We start from the raw sequence: 19,272 nt of genomic DNA, 5'->3' as shown, positions 1-19,272 counted from the left end.
TTCTGGAAGATCTATTCGGAAAAAGCTACTAATTTTTTCGAACAAGTATTGGCTCCAGAAATACTGACTAATTATTTCACGTCAACGAAGACAGGCGAACAAAACACATTTAATTAGTTTTGAATTGTCGTATACATATCATCTACATGTAATTTAATAAACAATAATGAAACATGCATAAACCAAACTTCGATCTGTTTTGAATGGCATTTAACTCGCAATCGGTTTTTTTTATATCTTTATTAGGAAGACTTTCAGCCCAAGGCTGGCTCGTCTCGTGCAATCAGTTTTGATTAAGACAAATGGAAGCACCATACTATAAGATGACGGAATAGAGTACGATGTCCGTTAAGAAAAGGCTTTTTACATACCAATACCAAACCCGTACTTATGCTTGTAGTGCAAACTGTGTAACAGTATTTCTACTTCAAGAGAAATAGGGTATCAGAACATTTTCTCGGTCGTCTATAGCGCTTTAATACAGCGGCTATTATATCTTCAAATTTAATTTCAATTAGTTGCATCGCCAATCATCAAGTAAGCACACTTGATTGTGAGGGAGTTTGGGCATAGTAAAGTTTCTATCCTTGGTTTGTGCCGGTGCCGTGAATGAGAACCTGCTCAAAATATTAGCCTAGCTCATAGTCTCAACCTGGGACGTCTTACTAAGCAATGAAGGGGGGGATCTGCTCAACAGACATCCTGGGTTATCCAGGAAGTGCGGGGTTAGGGACCACCTCCAACAGCAAACGAGGGAAGCAGGACTACATCCTCGACCCGCTAAACGGTTTCTATAGCCGCCAAGCCCATAGTCCCTTCGGTACAACCAGAAAGTAATGCTTCAAAGGTGAGACAGTGCACAACGCACCGTCGAGGTTAGCTGCGTGCCCTTGAAGCATCGAACATCGTGACTCGCTGTTTTTAGAAGAACTCCATGGTATCGTGCCAGCGCATTGCCGGCTTTCCAGGTGGCCTTACCACGCCATATGTCCTCGGAAGGTGGGAAGGGTCGACTTCGCGCCTGCTTCCCTCTGCACGACTGGAATGATACCTTGATACCCAAATTGACCTTTCTGCGCTAGGGCCTATTCGCCAGCACACAGAGGGACTTGCCGACGCGGTACCTACGCCTGCCCCAGCCTTGACGAAGACCCCTTTCCGTCCTCGGGCTCGGAACTCGCCCGGTTGACCGACGCCGCGAAAGCGACGATACCATGTTGTTCTTCGCGCGGCCACTTGTTCGATAAAAGGATCGAGTTCGACCACAGACCACCTCTTATTTGCGTCTGAACTAGCCATCCTTGAGTCCACGCGCCACCTTCTGTGTACCTCCGAGACGATTTGGGCGATAGCCGATAAAACGGCGTTCCAGCCAACTTCATCTTTACACATCCTCCGAACTAGGTTGTCCGGGGTAGTGTCCAGACCACATGTGGCAAGCATGTGGTCACGCATTGCGCGAAAACGTGAGCACACGAACAACACGCGTTCCGCCGTTTCCGCTAAACCTGCGAAACCAAACACTCGGGCGAGGCCAAGCAAGCCAGCTGCGTTACCTGCACTGTGATTTTGCAGCACGCTTAAACGCCGGGCACATCGCTTGCTGTTCACAGCTTTGCTGGAACAAATCAAACAATTGGGAGGGTTCGTGCTGCATTGTGCCTTATGTCCCTCCAATCCGTAGCGTCGGCAGAGATTGCTTCTGTTAGGGCCTTTGCAGTCCCATTGCTTGTGCCCCGGTTCCAGGCACTTGAAGCAAACTTCGGGTTGCTCGTATATGCCCACAGGGCATACCGACCATCCCACCTTGACGCTCCCAAACTTGACTACCGTGGAGGCGTCCACTGCAGATAGCCGAACCAATGCTACATGCGTCCCTGCCGGACCTTTCCGTAGCCGAACACTGTCGCCGCAGTGCCGTGACGAGCTCTTCGACTTCGGTGATCTCGTTCAGGTCTTTAACCCTTAGATTCACCTCCGTCCTCACCTTGACCGTCTCGCCTAGGACTTCCTCCGCCAACTTCTTGTAGGCGGCGTTCTTTTGCGAGACGCCTCGCTTCAGTTCGAGGATCATCTCGCCCATCCGGGTACGTCTTATTCGACGTACGTCGGTGCCGAGTTCACCGAGCTTGACGTCACTCCTCATCGCCTTCAAGACGTCCGAGTACTTAGCCTCGTCCGTTTTGATGACTAGGGCATCGCCCCTGGAGCGATTGGCGCCTACCCTAGACTTCTTGCTACCCTCATTCGCCTGGGCCTTCTTTTCGGCCCTTGACGTCTTCGGTTTCCTCTTGTTCTTGACCAGGGTCCAAGAGGCGTCATCCCCCTCTATTTCCCTGGTCTGGTGCGGCTGAGAGCTCTCAGCCTGCCGTAACCCCTTACCACCGTCTTTCATGGGTGGACGGACCTTTCCAGGTCCTTCCTCCCCCGGTTTCGTGTTTGTGTATTAGCTGCCATAGCTGGTCCCGAACGATTGTATCATATTCGGCTTTGAAGTTGATAAATAGATGACGTGTGAGCACGTTGTATTCGCGGCATTTCTGCAACACCTGACGTACGGCGAACACCTGGTCTGTGGTAGAGCGTTCACCCATAAATCCCGCCTGGTACTGCCCCACGAACTCTCTTGCAATTGGTGTTAGTCGGTGGCATAAAATTTGGGAGAGTACCTTGTAGGCGGCGTTCAGCAATGTCCTGCTCCTAGGTTCATTACCATACCGCAACCGTTGTTTGCCATATCGCCATTCAGGTGCTCTTCGTAGTGCTGCCGCCATCTTTGGATCACCTCACGCTCGTTTGGAAAAAGGTTCTCGTTTATTTATGTTGTTTAAGATCAACAGACAACTTGTGTCCCAATGATGAGTTGTATACTAAACTAAAGTTAAAGTACAGTTTAGATGACAAAATACATAAAATCAGAAATGGTCAAAATATAAAATATAAAAATTAAACATGTGATCCAAAGTTAACTCATGAATTCCCTCGTCGATTACCGTGGCCAGCAAAAACTCTATAGAAGTTCCGTCGAAGTTTGTCTCGGGTCAAATGGAAATCAAAAACTGATGCCACTCTGTTGAATACACGTTGTATACCATGAATGGCACTCCATGATCCATAATTAGTACGGCGATGAGAGAGTTGTAGCATTGAATTATTACGCAACGGCCGGGGTTGCACGTTTATATTTATTTCCCGAAAGATTGTTTCACAATCCGTTCTTCTTGCAGCTACGGTCAATGCTCGGCAAACATCTTTGCGGATATGCAGGGGTTGTGGATCAATCAACAGGCAACGGCTTTCGTAGTCAGGTAAACGATGGGGGTCCCTCTGGGTAGCCCTTTGAGAGCAAAACGAAGGAAGCGAAGCTGGACTGATTCGATTCGCTCGGTATTGTAGTTAGGACACCAAACAGCTGAACAGTACTCCAGTGTGGATCGTACGAGAGAACAATATAACGATTTTAGACAGTAGATATCCGTAAGCTTCTTTGTTACTCTAAATACAAATCCGAAAGCTCTTGATGCTTTGTCAATTACATAAGTTAGATGGTTTCTATAGGTTAATTGCGAATCCAGTAGAACACCCAAATCTTTCACGCAGTGTACTTGCTCGATAATCGTATTATGGAGATTGTAGTCAAAAATAATCGGCTGTTTCTTTCTAGAGAAGATAATTATCGAGCATCTGCCCGGATTGACAACCATTCGGTTGAGGGAACATCAGTTGGAAAAGGCATGAATTTGCTCCTGAAGAAAGGAGCAATCGTCAATGGAGCAAACACGTAGACATATTTTAAGGTCATCCGCGAACGATAATCGTGGTGTTTTGATGATGTAGTGAACGTCGTTAAAATACAGGAGAAATATCAACGGTACCAAGTGACTGCCTTGAGGAATACCTGATGTAGCGCAAAAGCCGGCCGATCGGAAGTTGCCTAGGTTAACCATCAATTGACGATCCAAGAGGTATGAACGGAACCAATTAAGAAGGCTGCCAACCTACCTAACTTATCGAGCTTTGCGATCGCAATGTCGTGGTTGAGTTTATCAAAGGCTGCCGAGAGATCCGTATATATTACGACCGTCTGAGCCCTTGTATTCATACTTTCAGTTACGTAAGATGTGAAACAAAGCAGGTTAGTGGCCGTTGAGCGTCCTGCTGTGAAACCATGCTGATCGACACTTACAATTTGCTTACAATGTGCGTTAAGCGACTCCATGGCAACTCGAATAGCTTGGAAATAGCACATAACGAAGTTATTATTGATGTCTCGTTTGCTTCCTTCCTTGTGCACGGGAAACATGTCAGCCAATTTCCAACAAGATGAAAAAATCCACTACAAAGGGAGAGCTGGAAGATCGAGTGGAGCGGCTCTAGAAGCAAAGCGATGTTTTTCTTGATAAACGCAATTGGAACACCATCGGGTTCAGGTTTATACTATGTATTGATCTTAGATGCGGCAGATGTAATTGACTCCACGGTAACGTTGACGACGCCGAGCGTCTGGTTGGCCAATAGAACATTACTGGTCACGGCGGAGATATACTCGGCTGAAAGTTTCTCGTCTTCGAACACGCTGGCAAATTTCGTAGCAAATAAATTGCAAATCCCCTGAGGTGTGTTAGCACATTCCCCATTAAGTGTCATCGATGATGGCAAGCCTATTTCATTACGTCCTTACACATATCAGGCTATGGCACGTGGTACTGGCGCGAACGGCTTAAATTCTCATAGAACTTTCGTGCGGTCTCGATCTTCCTGCTGGCGCTTTTTCCTCCGTAAAATCGAGTTTTGTCTGTTCCGCGCCTGTTTATATCGTGCCTCGTTCGCCCTCGTGCGGTGTTGCAGCAATCTCGCCCATGCTGCATTCTTTTCCTCAACTAACTGCTCACATTCGCCTTCATAACAGATGTTTCTCTGATCCGGGCGCACCGTGCCAAGTACAGCGGTTGCGGTGCTACCAATGGCGGATCGAATATCTCTCCAGCCATCTTCAAGAGACGCTGCGTCTAGTTGCTCTTCTGTTGGGAGTACCACTTCCAGCTGCTGCGCGTAGTCTTGGACTAGTCTACAGTCTTGTAGCCGCCCAATGTTTAGCCACGGCGGACGGCTCCGATGCGTGTTGTACACCGTCGAGAGTTTTGAGCGCAGACACACTGCAACGAGGAAGTGGTCGGATTCAATATTCGTATTGCGGTGAGTAAAAAGAAAAAAAACAATTAATTGCATATTATTCGGCAACTCGGCCGTACGAAAACCATTTTTTTGTTAAATATCTTGGCTGTGCATATGCACAGCATATGTTTCGAAATGGACAAATTGATATGAAATTTGCGAAAAAGAATCCACGTGTCTTGGAGGGACTCGAACCCTCAACCTCCTACTCCTACTAGTTATTTAACAAAAAAAAAGAAAAAAAAAAGAAAATTACCGTCGATAAAAACGTGGCCTATTTGGTTTTCCGTTTCTTGATTAGGTGATTTCCATGTGGCCTTGTGAATATTTTTGCGGGGGGAGAAAGTGCTTCGAATTACCATTCCGGGGGAGTCTGCAAAGTTTATGCATCGTTGGCCGTTGTCGTTCGATACGGTATGCAGACTATCCGGTCCGATGACCGGTCTATACATTTCCTTCCTTCCTACCTGTGCGTTCATGTCGCCGATGACGATTTTGACGTGCCGCAGTGGGCATCCATCGTATGTCTGCTCCAGCTGTGCATAAAACGCACAGAATGTCGCCGGGTCTCCCTTCGTGTGGGCTGTGCACGTTGATGATGCTATTGTTGAAGAATCGGCCTTTTGTCCTCAGCTTGCACATCCTTGCGTTGATTGGCTGCCACCCAATCACACGTTGGCGAATCTTACTCAGCACTATGGAGCCGGTTCCCAGCTCGTTGGTGGTGCCACAGCTTTGGTAGAAGGTAGCCGCTCGATGTCCGCTTTTCCACACTTTCTGTTCTGTCCAGCAGATTTCCTGCAGCGCTACGAAGTCGAAGTTGCGGGGATGTAATTCATCGTAGATTATCCTGTCGCAACCTGCAAAGCCTAGCGACTTGCAGTTCCATTTTCCAAGCTTCCAATTGTGATCTTTTGTTAAGAAAATTATTTTGAGCTTTTTAGTGGAATGTCTTCACTTGTCATAAAACTAAATCGAGTCAAGTACGAGACACTGAAGACGACCTTACTGTTGAGGTCGAAATACGTATCTGTCAAGGTACAATTAAGTGGTGGAATTAAATGGGATTGTACAAATTCGTTTTATAACAAGCGTGATCCTTTGTTCGTCGCCTAGGTCGTTGCCGATTGTATCGAGTCGTATTATCCCCTATGTCGTTCGTAATAATTGTTTTTAAAGGCGGCTATTGGGCCTGTGCAAACCTTCTGTGTCGTCGGAGGGCTGTCGTGTCAGGGCTGTTTAGCGTCCCACCTAACACCAGGAGTTGGGCTTGTGCGCTTTGAGCGGCACACGGTCACTTTGGCGGAGTCTACTTGCGGCCCTTGGACATAGTTCCAGCTGCCCTTTTCGTTTTCTATGTTTTTTTTTTAACAAGTAATATAATGAACGCAAGGGATCGTTTCCGAATATTTAGAAAATTTAGTAAAGTCATTCAATATGATGCACGATATCGCTGTTTTGACGTAGGATTACGTCCTTCGGGAACATAGGGGGATTATTCTGCAGTTTCAAATCTGAGACCGTCACGATAGTGGTGAGGAAGTATGGCCTAATAACTTTCAACCGCTTTCAACCGATTTTAAAGATTTTAGTATTAATCAATCGACGAACTCTCCAAGATTTTGCTCAACTATCGAAAAAATGCATTCAAGGTGCTAAGCTATTGAAAAATTGAATTTTACCAGGCACTATGAAAAATCGGTAAACTAACCAATCGCGTATGTGCATCGCAAGCACAGATATCAAAATCGTGCAACTTACGGGCTGGACTCTAATCCTCAGTTAAGTTTTCTCGGAAAGCGGACACAACGATGACGCCCGTAGCATCAGAAAGCAGATCATCGAGAGGCCGTCGCCAAAAGCAGCAATCTTTGGACTATCGTTTAGTTACTGTTAGTGCCGCCGCCTTGTAAAAGAAAATCGGTTCTTCTCAGGGCCAAAATTTTATTAGAAGAAAGTGTTGATTGCAAAAATTGCGTCGATTACGGTTCCCGGATAAATACCAGTGGCTTCACTGAAAATGTTTTTTTTAATAGTGGCTACTTAGCAGAAAATTATCGAATGACTGTTCCACAGCAGCAGCAGTCAAGTGAAATTTTTACGCGAGGTACGGACTATCGTTTGTTTTCTATAAGTGATTAGCAAGGCACATTGTGGATCAAAATCGATTCTTGTCAAATCTATCATTGTACGCAAGAGAAGGTAGAGCCGAAATATTTTCTTTAAAGTGCAAATCATAACCGCTTAGCGACGGTAGAAACTTGAAAAAAGTAGCAGTAAAAACGCGCGGAAGTAAACGCTGCAAATGTCTTTGCAATGATGACGCCTCATATCATTGAGTTGCGTTAGTAGCAGTCAAATGAAATTTTCTCAAGATTCTGATTTCAGTATTCTTGCTGTTTCTTATTGAAAAGGCGTGTCATTGGAAACAGAATAATCATTTTACACGAGAGAAGCTGAGAAGGTTGAGCCGAGACAAAAAAATTATCAAAATGCAAATCATAATCACTTGGTGACGTGTGGTGTCGGTAGCAGCCAATGTGCTCCTTGCAGGGAGACGCTGCAAAACAATGTATTAAAATGGATGACGTCTATCGTGTTCCAGCGGCAAATCATAAATTGGCTGACAGTGGCATCAGTAGCAGTGAAGTGGAAATTCATTTCAAAATTTTTATTTCCCTCGTGCATGGTACAAAAACTTTTTTTCCTCTTTGAATAAGACTGGGGCCCTGAAAAATGCCGTTTTAAGTGGAACTACGTACTCGTTCAATCACTAGGAGCTGACTTACTTGATGACGACTTTGGAGCCCTCCGAGACGGCGGGCTTGGCCAGCTCAATACGCACGAAGGTGTCGTTTACGAGGCTGTTTATGATGCTCGACGCCTTCGATGAGACGCCCTTGATGATGTTTCTCTGAGCCTTGCTGCCGCCGCCCGTAGCAAACATCATCGTTGATCCCATTTCCGCAGGTTTGAATACTTTTGCATGGAGACCGAGGCCCCACCCCTTTAGGAGCCGTATCATTGGTACCGGCTTGCTTACTCCGCCTTTCGTTCGTTTGATCCTAGTGTTTTCGTACATAACCAGGGCCAATACATTTTCTTCTTCTTTTACTTCTTCAAAGTGCAAATTATAATCGCTTGGCGTCGGCGGCAGCGCAAACGCTCTTCGGAGAGGGATGCTGCAAAAATTGATTCACATGGATGGTGTCTATCGCGTTTTAGCAGCAACTTATCGAGTGGCTGACGTTAAGGTCAGTAGCAATGAAATTAAATTTTCTCTAGATTCTGCTTCGGTTTCTGTTGCTGCTTGTGATTGGAAAGATGCATTACTGAAAACAAACGGGTTCTTTTCAGAATCATAATTTTACACGAGAGAAGAAGGTAGAGCCGAGATAAATATTTTCCAAAGTTTAAATCATAAGCTTTGTTGCTGCTTGTGATTGGATAGGCGTATTGTGGAAAACAAATTGGTTCTTATCAGAACCATCATATGACATGGGAGAAGTTTGAACTGAGACGATTTTTCTTCAAAGTGCAGCAGAAAGTAGCCGTCGGCAAAAGAATCGTATACACTCATCGGGCACGCTGCAAAAATTTATTCACAACATTCATACAACAACGCCGTATTCAAATAAGTCTGAAAATTGCTAACAGTTGAGTAAATTTTCAATCGAATATCTTCTTTAATCCCAGCACCAGCACAATCTTTAATAATGACGTCTCATATCATTGAGTTGCGTTAGTTGTAAATGAATTTTTTTTTAATTCATATTCATATTCAGAATTTCCAAATAAAATCTTTTAAACTTCACGTAATCCTACGTACAATTGACGGTCGTGTCTCGGATACAAACTTCTACTTTTTTAGAAAACTAATCTTTTCATATAATCTTGTCTAATTCTGAAGTATGTGAGATATTCTTTAATTACCTGCATCCTAGTCATGACTCAAAATTGGTAGATTCTTATTTTTTATTTCAAAGCATAGATAAACTAAATTTTTGTTTGTTTTTTTTTTTAACGTTTGGGTTGTCGTAAGTATGATCCGGAACCACAGCACCCTGTGAGGATTGCTAATAAGAGCCAAGGGGAATAATGATAGAAAAATTAAAAAATGTCTGCGTTTGCTCACTGAAAGTTGGTGAACCGTCAGCATTTTCCAAAAGCGCTTAAGCAGTTTTGGATTGGAAGGTATTACTCGTTAGTTCCTTGAATATCGAGTAAGAAAAGACTATGTAGGGGACGGTTCGGCACTTCATCGTATAGCTCCCAATTCCATCCCATCAAAAACAAAGCAATGAAAAGGATTTTGGTTTGTTTTTTATTTTTGTAATGTTTTTCCTAACGCTTGTTAGCAAAAAGAAGCAACGAGATTGGTGCTGTATTTCTTTGTTTTGCGATGAGATGAATATATGTTCAGTGAGATGGAAAACGGAACACATGTTTGTATGTAAAATGTACAAATTGGTACATAAGATTTGTGGGGATCCGGGGCCACGGACCACCGATGTTTTTTCTCAGCGACGCGCCGGTTATTATTTTTTTTATTTTACTGGTCAAAAATGGTGGCGGCGGCGGCGCCTAAAAATCGTCGGTTGTCGCGGCGGCCCACAGCTCTATATGAAAGAAGAATTTTCCATATATAAATGAAAATGTTCCACGAAAACAATACAAAATTTAAGGGGGTCCCGTAGCGTAGTTGGCTACACGTTCGCCTTTCAAGCGAATGGTCATGGGTTCGATTCCCAGCCCCTCCACCAAAACCCTGGTCAGTCGCCGGATGCGCAGCCTATGCGGTGGCGTATTGGGGTGCACGCTTCACCGTCACGGCTGCCTGATGACGACTGACAACTTGTTCTTCTCGGAGGCATTCCTCCAACGTTACCCGGATAAATGGCAACCGGACAATGCAACGATCATTGGATACACGACATGGACAAAACGAACACAATGGACTCACGACGAGATGGACCAGCAACGACAACAACAATGAATAATGGAAATTCTAAAAAATAGATTCTGTGTGGATTCTGGCTGCAGAATACCACAGTAGATCTCGGCACAGTAGCGGTTAAGTAACACAGAGTGCCTATCAAATAAATAAAGGAATAAAAAAAAAATAAAGAAATATAAAAAATAAATGAAATTGAATATTTTCCACGGAAAAAATAATTATGGAAAATTTTGTGATTGTTTATTGCTAATATTGATTTATTTGAGAAAATTTTGTATTTTATCCGTGGAATATTTAGATTTCTTTATGGAAAATTCTTCTTTTATAATTGCACCTTTTGCTTTAAAAAATGCTAATTTTAGTTTTGTTTTGTGGAAATTCTCAATTGTTTATGGAAATTTTGCATAATTTGTGGAAATTTTATATTTGTTTATTGCTCATACCTTGCTTTTTTTATTGACAATTTCTTTTTTTTTAAGAAAATTTCAAATTTTTCATGCTATGTAATTATATTCATATTATAAAATTTGGTAATGGAAGAAGAAAATGAAATTAATAAAAAATAACCTTACTTCTCGTGGAAACATTCCTTTTGTTACTCTTTGAAGAGACGTACTAAGAAACATTAATATTATTTTGGGCACAATTCAGAATATTTCGGACTTTTAAACAAAATTCCCAAATAAATCACTGTTTTTCGCTTAATTGTTTAATCAATTAGTAAAAGAAAAATGTTCGTGTTCAAATGCTGTTTATTTCCATTATCATTTCTTTATCAAATGATCCGTTACGCACAAATTGGCACGCACTATTATTCAATTTTCAATCCTATTGATGATCACACTTAGTTTCCAACAACACGCACTAAAAGCTCTCAACGAAATGAGTTCCAAAGAAACTTGATTTTCAGTAGGGTTCCCATTTTATACTTCAAACGATATAAGACAGATAGATAAGACAGAAAACGTAAAAAATATTAAAATTTTTACGTTTTCTGTTTTGAATAATTCTTTGATTTGCTGATTATAAAAAAAAAACTTTGTTGTACGAGAAGGGCAAAACATTCGAACAAAATCTAGAAATGTAAAAAAATACGTTCAACTGAAATGTAGCAATTAATGGAAACCCTGTATTAAAACCAACATGCATCAAAAGAAAAATATGCGTACACGCATACAAGGTTCAGCTGAAACTGTGAGGTGATATCGAAATTAAAATCAACCCTTCTTTCTTGACTTCCTAATCATCATACAGACATTACCCACCTTACTACACTATACCTATCATATTAAACCTTACATACTATAGGGGAAAATGAGCTAACTACCCTCAAATTTTAAGAATAGTTTAGCTTTTCCTTATTCGTAAACTTGCTGAAAAAAATTACTTTCTTCCGACGAAATAAAGATTAAACAATAGTTGTTCACACAAAAAATATTGAGTTATCTATGACTCTGCCTCCATGTGCTCTATCTCGCTGCTTAGCGCCTTGGATATTTCGCGGGCAACCATGCATCGTTTTAGACCATATTCTTCCACCTACAACCGAAACTCATTTCCATACGTATCGAAGATAACAAACCCCCCTCATTGAAAGGTCGATCCTTCACGACCCGAATCAACTGTGCACCGGCGGCGACCAACCCGACGGTCGGTTTGTAGGCATCGATTTCTTTTGTTTTTACCCTTTCAAATTTGATTATTATCATAATAATGCGTATAATTTCTTCGAAACCCGACCGCTCAGTACCCCCATCCCGCAGAGCAGAGCAAAAAAAGAGGGTTAAAAGGAATTAGACTGCCTGCATGGAAGCGCCCGTGCCCGTGCCCGTGTAGGTTCGAACGGGAACCCTTCTCCAATCAGCACATGTGTGTTGTCGAAGCCGTGTCGGCTGGCTGACTACCGTTTGAGTATGGTCAGGAATATTACCGCCGGGTGGTCTCGGAGGGATTCTTGATTTCTGCTCGGAAAGAGGTTCCGTTGGTCTTTGTTTACTCGAGATGTTCTGCGACAACGACTGTGTCGAGAAATGGACATTCACATTCGCCCTCTCGGTGATCCTTTTTCGGTGGCGGAGTTCCAGTTTTAACATCCTTTTTCCCTACCAACACAAGACAGTTTGGCGTAAATGTCATTATCGTTCGGTAGAGATTTTAATGGGGTGTGGAAATGGCGGGATGATGAGGAAAAACCAGCGCAAGGGATTAAATTCGGCTGTCGTTGTGTGTGGGTAGCGCAAAAATCGATATTTGGGGTTTTAAGAATTAAAATCTACTTCAGGAAGGTTGGCCATGGAAAGAGAAAAGTTCTGCACTGGAAAGGAAAATTAATGGATTTGGCCGAGGGCGGATAAATTTTCGCAGGGGAGTGGGTGATTTCATTAATCGATTATTCTTATTCTTAAAGTAGCTTCGCTCACTGTGTATTATTAATCTATTCCAGATACATCTCATCCGGAAATGTAGAACGTTGCGGAACGCTAGTATTAAGCGTCTGATATGCACCACCGGCCCGAGGTGCAGATCCGAGACGACCCACGATCCGCCGGTGCTGAAGATCTTCGTTCTCGTATGGATTCATCGCCTCCGGTGCCGCCAAGCAAGAGACATCTACCGCCAGTAGCGTCCGGTCATCCTGTTATGCGCAGAGATTCCTCCGTAGTATCCGTATCTACAGTCAGCAGCAGCACAAGCAGTCGAAGTTCCGATCTTCGTCAACCGTCGTCCTTCCATCGTCAATCAGCAACGTCAGCTGTTAGCTCCAGCCATAGTTCAGGAGTGGCACACGCCAACAACAGAAGACTGAGTCCTGGTAGTGAAAGTGCGGTGAGCTCATCCACTACTTCCGGGAGTAATTTGCGAAACAGCTCTACGGCACTCGGGAGTGGTGTGCCAGCATCTTCCTTTAGTCCTGCTGAGAATTTGGATCGAGCGGCAGCACTTTTGCGACACGGAACCACTTCCGCTTCGACGTCTTCCTTGTCGTCTGCCGGGATTCTAGGTGGGCTTAAAGGTGAGATTTTAGAATTTCTTTTCAAATATCTAAATTGTGTGCATAAAGAAGAAAATCGTTTACTTTTTTAAAGCATTTTTTAAGAAGAAGGCATGATGCCTGGTTAAATTTTGTGGATTTAATAAATTTGTATAACCTAAACAACAAATGCCGCACCACTTGATACTCCGATATTTTGCAACGCACACTATAGTTATCATTGTAGAATGGACAGTGTAGCAACAGTGAATTTTCCCTGGCTCGATGTTTTCCCTCACTCGATGAAATTCAAAGTCCCTTCATACTGCGTTCCCTCCGTATGTAGGCACCTCCATTACTCGATATTCTAAGTGTTGGTTTGCGTGGGAGAACTATCATATTCGTCAAATCAACGATTTAATCTTTGTTTACAAAATCAGATAGGTCGTTTTGAAAATTTGGTGTTGAATTATTGTATAAAATCTTGGCATATATAATTCTGCAAGCTCCTAATACAAAGAATGTAAGCTTTTTATACAGATCTTCTTTACACATACAACATAACATCCCCCACTGGGACATTGTAGCCTCACAGCTTAGTGCTTATACAGCACTTCCACAGTAATTACCTTCTAAGATTTCTAAGCCAAGGTACCATTTTTGCATTCGTATATCATGAGGCTAACACGATGATACGTTTATACCCAAGGAAATCGAGACAATTTCCAATCCGAAAATTTCATATACCAGAACCATTAATCGAACCCAGCCACCCTCGGCATGGTCTTGCTTTGTAGCCGCGCTTCTTACCGTTAAGCTATAAAGGACCCCACACCTAAGTTAAAATAATACAAAATTGTAAGATTTTAATACAATGGTTGCAATCTATTCTTCCGGAAATGTTATGCTTAATTCACAGACAAACAGACGTATCGCTAGGAAAATAAACATCGACCATGCCTACAACGATCCATACGAAATGTTATACGAAACATTGTTTTGTGTAACATGCTCGCAAGATGGTGGTAGAGGAGTTGGACGATGGATTTTTCAGAAAATTGTTCAAGCTATTACGTCTGTTTGTCTGTGACTAAATATCATACAGTTGCTCTAAGTTTCTTATGCAGAACTTTACCAAAATCTGCCATCCGCTGGTTGGGTGCAGTGAGAAGTGAGAAGGGCGGAGTGAGAAGTGAGTAATGAGAAGTGTGAAGTGACAAGTGAAGAGTAAGAAGTGATAAATAAGTGCCAAGTGAAAAGTGAGAAGTAAGAAGTGAGTAGTGACAAGTGAATGATGAGAAATATGAAGAAAGAAGGGACCATTACTTACTTCTCCCTTGTTTCGCACACATTTAACTACTCAGTTCTCATTTCCATTTCTCAGTACTAACTTCTAACTACACTGTACTCTCTTCGACCATCTCATTTTTCACTTCACTTAATAAAAAAACAAATGTCCAAATGATTCTAAGCCATATTTCTACATGCTATGAAAAGTGTTTGAATTTTGGATAAAAAAAAAAAGATTATTCCACCTAGCAGTGATTATGCCTTTCTCGTACATTATATCGAAGGTCAAGTGTTACTATACCCTGAAGACCCATAAAATCGAGACCTTGGGAAGATTTTGCTTTTGAGAGCAGGCAAATGAATCTTTGAGTCCGCATTGTCTGATAATTTTGAATACTCTATTTGGTTTAGTCATCTTGAACGTCAAGCCACAGTGATCAATTCTCAGGAATACGAGATGCTCAAGGTTCTCCAAAACGTTCTCGAATTCAGCCCACGTGATCAAATAAGTCTTTTGGAATATCATTATAATCGACATATAACCAATCCGGTTCAAAAAGCATATGCGCACCATGTAAACTGTAAAAGTATTCTTGAATACGCACATCTAAGGAAGGCAAAGTAACCGAGAAAATATGTTTAATATGAAACAATGTGCTTTCACGAGTTGATATTGAGTCATAGAACATCGACTTCAGGAGGATTCACTAAAGCTTGTGAAATAAATGAGTGAAATCCTATCGGCTCAATGGTCCTGCTGGAATGTTTTACAATGCACGAATACATCGTCCAGGACTTGGTTGATCGGGTAGATCACATGTTCTGAGCTCCAGGACGGTTTTGGAGGATCAAAAAGGTATGTAGTTGCTTGTAAAAGTAATTAGTGAAATCCTATCCGCTAAATGGATCTGCAGGGATGTTTAGCTCTGAACTAATAAATCTACCATGACTTGGTTGATCGCGTAGATCTTACTTGATACTTGATACTTGATGGGCTACAGCTCTTCGATGAACCTACGCCGAATGGAGTATCCTTCTCCACTGGACTCGATCCTGGGCCAATCGCTTCCAGTCGCCCTGAACATTGAGCGCCCTCAGGTCCTCTTCAACTGCATAAGCCATCGTGTACGCGGCCTTCCACGAAGCCTGCGGCCTCTTCCGGGTTCTCTACTAAATATTATCTTCGCTTGTCGTTCTTCCGGCATACGAACAACGTGACCAGCCCACCGTAGTCTGCCGTGTTGTATAAGCTTAATAATATCCAGCCCTTTATACACCTGGTACAATTCGTGATTCATGCGACGCCGCCAGATACCGTTCTCCTGTTTACCGCCGAGTATTGTCCGCAGCACCTTACGCTCAAACACTCCGAGAGCTCTCCGATCAGCCTCCTTTAACGCCCATGTCTCATGGCCGTATAAAGCCACCGGAAGAATCAGAGTAGTATACAGCGCGAGTTTTGTTTTCGTTTGCAGACTACGGGACTTAAGCTGGTTACGAAGTCCGTAGTAAGCCCGATTTACAGCTGCAATACGTCTTTTCACCTCGAGGGTAACATCATTATCGCACGACACTAATATTCCAAGATACACAAATTCTTCTACCACTTCAAATTTTTCACCATCCAGCACCATTTCGCTACCACCACCACTAATGAACCCACGTTGATTGCCAGCGACCATGTACTTCGTTTTGCTGGTATTGATCGTGAGTCCAATCCTCGCTGTCTCCCTCTTAAAAGGCGCAAAATCCTCTTCCACGGCACGGCGATCAATTCCGATAATATCGATATCGTCCGCAAATCCCAGGAGCATATGCGATTTTGTGATAATGGTACCGCTTCTTTGCACACCAGCTCTTTACTAGCTTTTTTAACTTCATCTAGTGTAGACGGCTCCACAGCTTGTCCATCGTCGCTAATATTTATTCTATCTACCGATACACCGTCATTTCCACTATTTAACAAAGTCTCGAAGTGTCAGTCAGTCGAAGTCAGCAAATTCCCTTCTTGGTCTTTACACATGACGGGAGATGGCGCTGTCTTTCTCCGCACGCCATTAACAGTCTCATAAAACCTCCGCATATCGTTCTGCTTCATTTTTTCCTGCGCCTCACTAATAACTTTTTCTTCGAATCCTTTTTTGTTCCTGCGGTGGGATCGTTTTTTCGCTGCTCTTGCTTCCTTGTACCGATCTCTATTCGATCGGGTACCTGACACCAACATCCGGATTCTGGCAACGTTCTTCTCGTCTGTCACTCTCTGGCGCTCCACATCGAACCAACCCGTCCTGGGTCGCCTCTGTGCAGTGCCTACCACTTCTCGTGCTGTTGTGCTCGCCGCTCCATGGATCGACTTTCATTGATCGTTGTTTTTGTCGCTAACGTTGATTGCACTTATCCGTTCGTCGAGCTTCTGACGGTACTCAGCCGATACTCCTTCCGCCGACAATCGCTGGATATTGTAACGCATCGTTCGCTGTGATCTTTCGTTCGATACAGTTGACAACCGTGATCGAGTTTTACTGACAACGAGATAGTGATCAGAGTCAATGTTCGGACCTCTGAATGTCCGCACATCGATAACATCCGAGAAATGGCGCCCATCCACCAGAACATGGTCTATCTGGTTGCAAGTTTCACCATTTGGGTGTCTCCAGGTGTGCTTTCGGATGTTCTTTCGTGCAAAGTAGGTGCTACTGATGGCCATCCCTCTGGCAGCAGCAAGATTTACTAGCCGTAGGCCGTTGGCATTGGTAGCGGAATGAAGGCTCTCCCTACCGATTATGGGACGGAAAAAGTCCTCTCTACCGACCTGAGCGTTAGCGTCTCCGATAACAATTTTCACGTCATGCTTTGGGCACTCTCCATAGGCTTTATCAAGACATTCATAAAACGCGTCCTTCACGTCGTCGGATTTATCGTTTGTCGGCGCGTACACGTTGATTAGGCTGCGTAATTGAAGAATTTGCCCCGTATCCTCAACACACAGATTCGTTCACTAATGGGTTTCCACCGCATCACTCGCTTCATCTGCTTGCCCATCACTACGAAACCAACTCCATGCTCTGCTTTTTCACCGCCGCTGTGATAGATGTTATACTTGAATGCAGTACTGGTCGTGGGGTCCACGGCTCGGAATTCACGTTCTCCGGATCTAGGCCATCGGACTTCTTGAATAGCAGCCACGTTCACTCCAACCTTCTGCAGTTCACGAGCCAGAAGGCTCACTCGTCCAGGTTCATTTAGGGTCCTGACATTCCAGGTACCGAGTTTCCAATCATAGTCCTTATTTCGTTGCCGGGTCGATTGCCAAAAATAACGTTCTATTTTTCTTCTCCATTTTGTGTGGTATTTGAGAGCCTTCAGTAAGCTACCTTACCGGGGTCGCGTTATTTACATTCTACATGGGGCTGCCACCTTAGGTATAGCTGACGCGATACAGCGTTTCGTTAATCAGCCGCTGGGTACCAGGCAGACGTTGTTTGAGCCGTACCTCCTAGTGAACTGACGCTCGAGGCGTACCTTCTCACTCTAGCTGATGTCAGAAGGACAACAGTGCCCAGGCTGCACTACCAGCTAAGTACACAACCCTTAGCTGGCGGTCTTTTGTCATCGGACGACCCGTGGAAGCGTGAGATAGGGACTTGTGGGCACCAGAGCTCTGTTGGGCGCTCCTTCCTTGATGTCAACCCAGCATTTTGCAGCCCAAGTTGATCGGGTAGATCACATGTTCTAAATTCCAGAACATTTTTGGAGAAGCATAAAGGGCCTGTAGTTGCTTGTAAAAGTAATGAGCGCTGGAATGTTCAGCGATGCACAGATACATTGTTCAGGACTTGGTTGATCGGATAAATCGTATGTTAAAAACTTCAAGACGTTTTAGAGGCAATCTGGAGGCAATGGAGCAATCTCATCGGCTCAACGGACCTGCCGGGATGTTAAGCGCTGGACGGATACATCTTGTATGATTTGGTTAATCGAGTAAATCTGTTTATTTATTTTATTTATTACCAGACTAAGGCTGGAGTGACCTGTGCAATACATAAAAGTATTCTCCATACAGCTCGGTCCATGGCTGCACTTCGCCTATTACGCAGTCTACGGAGGCGCAAATCGTCCTCCACATGATCGATCCACCTTGCCCGCTGTGCACCTCGCCTTCTTGTTACTGTCGGATCGTTGCCGAGAACCATTTTCATCAGGTTATTGTCCGACATTCTGGCTATTGTGCCTGGCCTTCCACCGCAGTCTTCCGATTTTCGCGGTGTGAACGATGGATGGTTCTCCCAACAACTGATGCAACTAGTGGTTGATTCGCCTCCTCCACGTACCGTCCGCCATCTGCACCCCACCAAAGATGGTACGCAGCACTTTCCTTCCGAAAACTCCCAGTGCGCGTTGGTCCCCCACGGGCAACGTCCGGGTCTCGTGTCCGTAGAGAACTACCGGTCTAATAAGAGTCTTGTAGATTGTCAGTTTGATACGGCGGCGATTCTCTATTCGATCGGAGCGTTTTGCGGAGCCCAAAGTACGATACCAGCAGAGAAATTCGAAGACGCATCATGGCAGGAAATCGTACGTACTTTGGACTCCGCAAAACGCTCCGAAGACTCTTATATACCGCACAGGCCACTTCGGCCTTAGTCTGAATGAATAATAATAATAATTAATCCAACTATTTTAACAGGTAATCATACCCAAAACCATTTACTCACAGCAAGTTGCATAATTAGTCAGAGGATATTGTTCCATTTTTCCATATTGAAAATTGGCCGGATCGGATTATGGGCTCGGAAATTATGGCCAAAATACTATTTTTAATTAATGCACGAAAAAGGCGAAACGTGCCCAAAAAACTCACTCATTTTAAGGCACTTAA

At 43.7% G+C, this 19,272-nt stretch overlaps 1 protein-coding gene across 2 annotated transcripts in view; it reads left to right on the top strand.

The window, feature by feature from the left end:
• The window catches only part of LOC134209374 (suppression of tumorigenicity 18 protein-like), a 74,859-nt gene that overhangs the window by 11,094 nt on the left and 44,493 nt on the right, over positions 1–19,272 (top strand). For both annotated transcript variants that reach the window (XM_062685362.1, XM_062685367.1), the window contains exon 2: positions 12,576–13,145. In XM_062685362.1, the coding sequence (XP_062541346.1) occupies positions 12,632–13,145 (514 nt within the window). In that variant the 5' untranslated portion in view covers positions 12,576–12,631. The remainder of the gene's footprint in view (positions 1–12,575; positions 13,146–19,272) is intronic.

The sequence above is a fragment of the Armigeres subalbatus genome, chromosome 1, assembly GCF_024139115.2.
Source record: "Armigeres subalbatus isolate Guangzhou_Male chromosome 1, GZ_Asu_2, whole genome shotgun sequence".
In the NCBI taxonomy this organism is placed as follows: domain Eukaryota; kingdom Metazoa; phylum Arthropoda; class Insecta; order Diptera; family Culicidae; genus Armigeres; species Armigeres subalbatus.
This window is presented reverse-complemented; position numbering and strand designations above follow the sequence as displayed.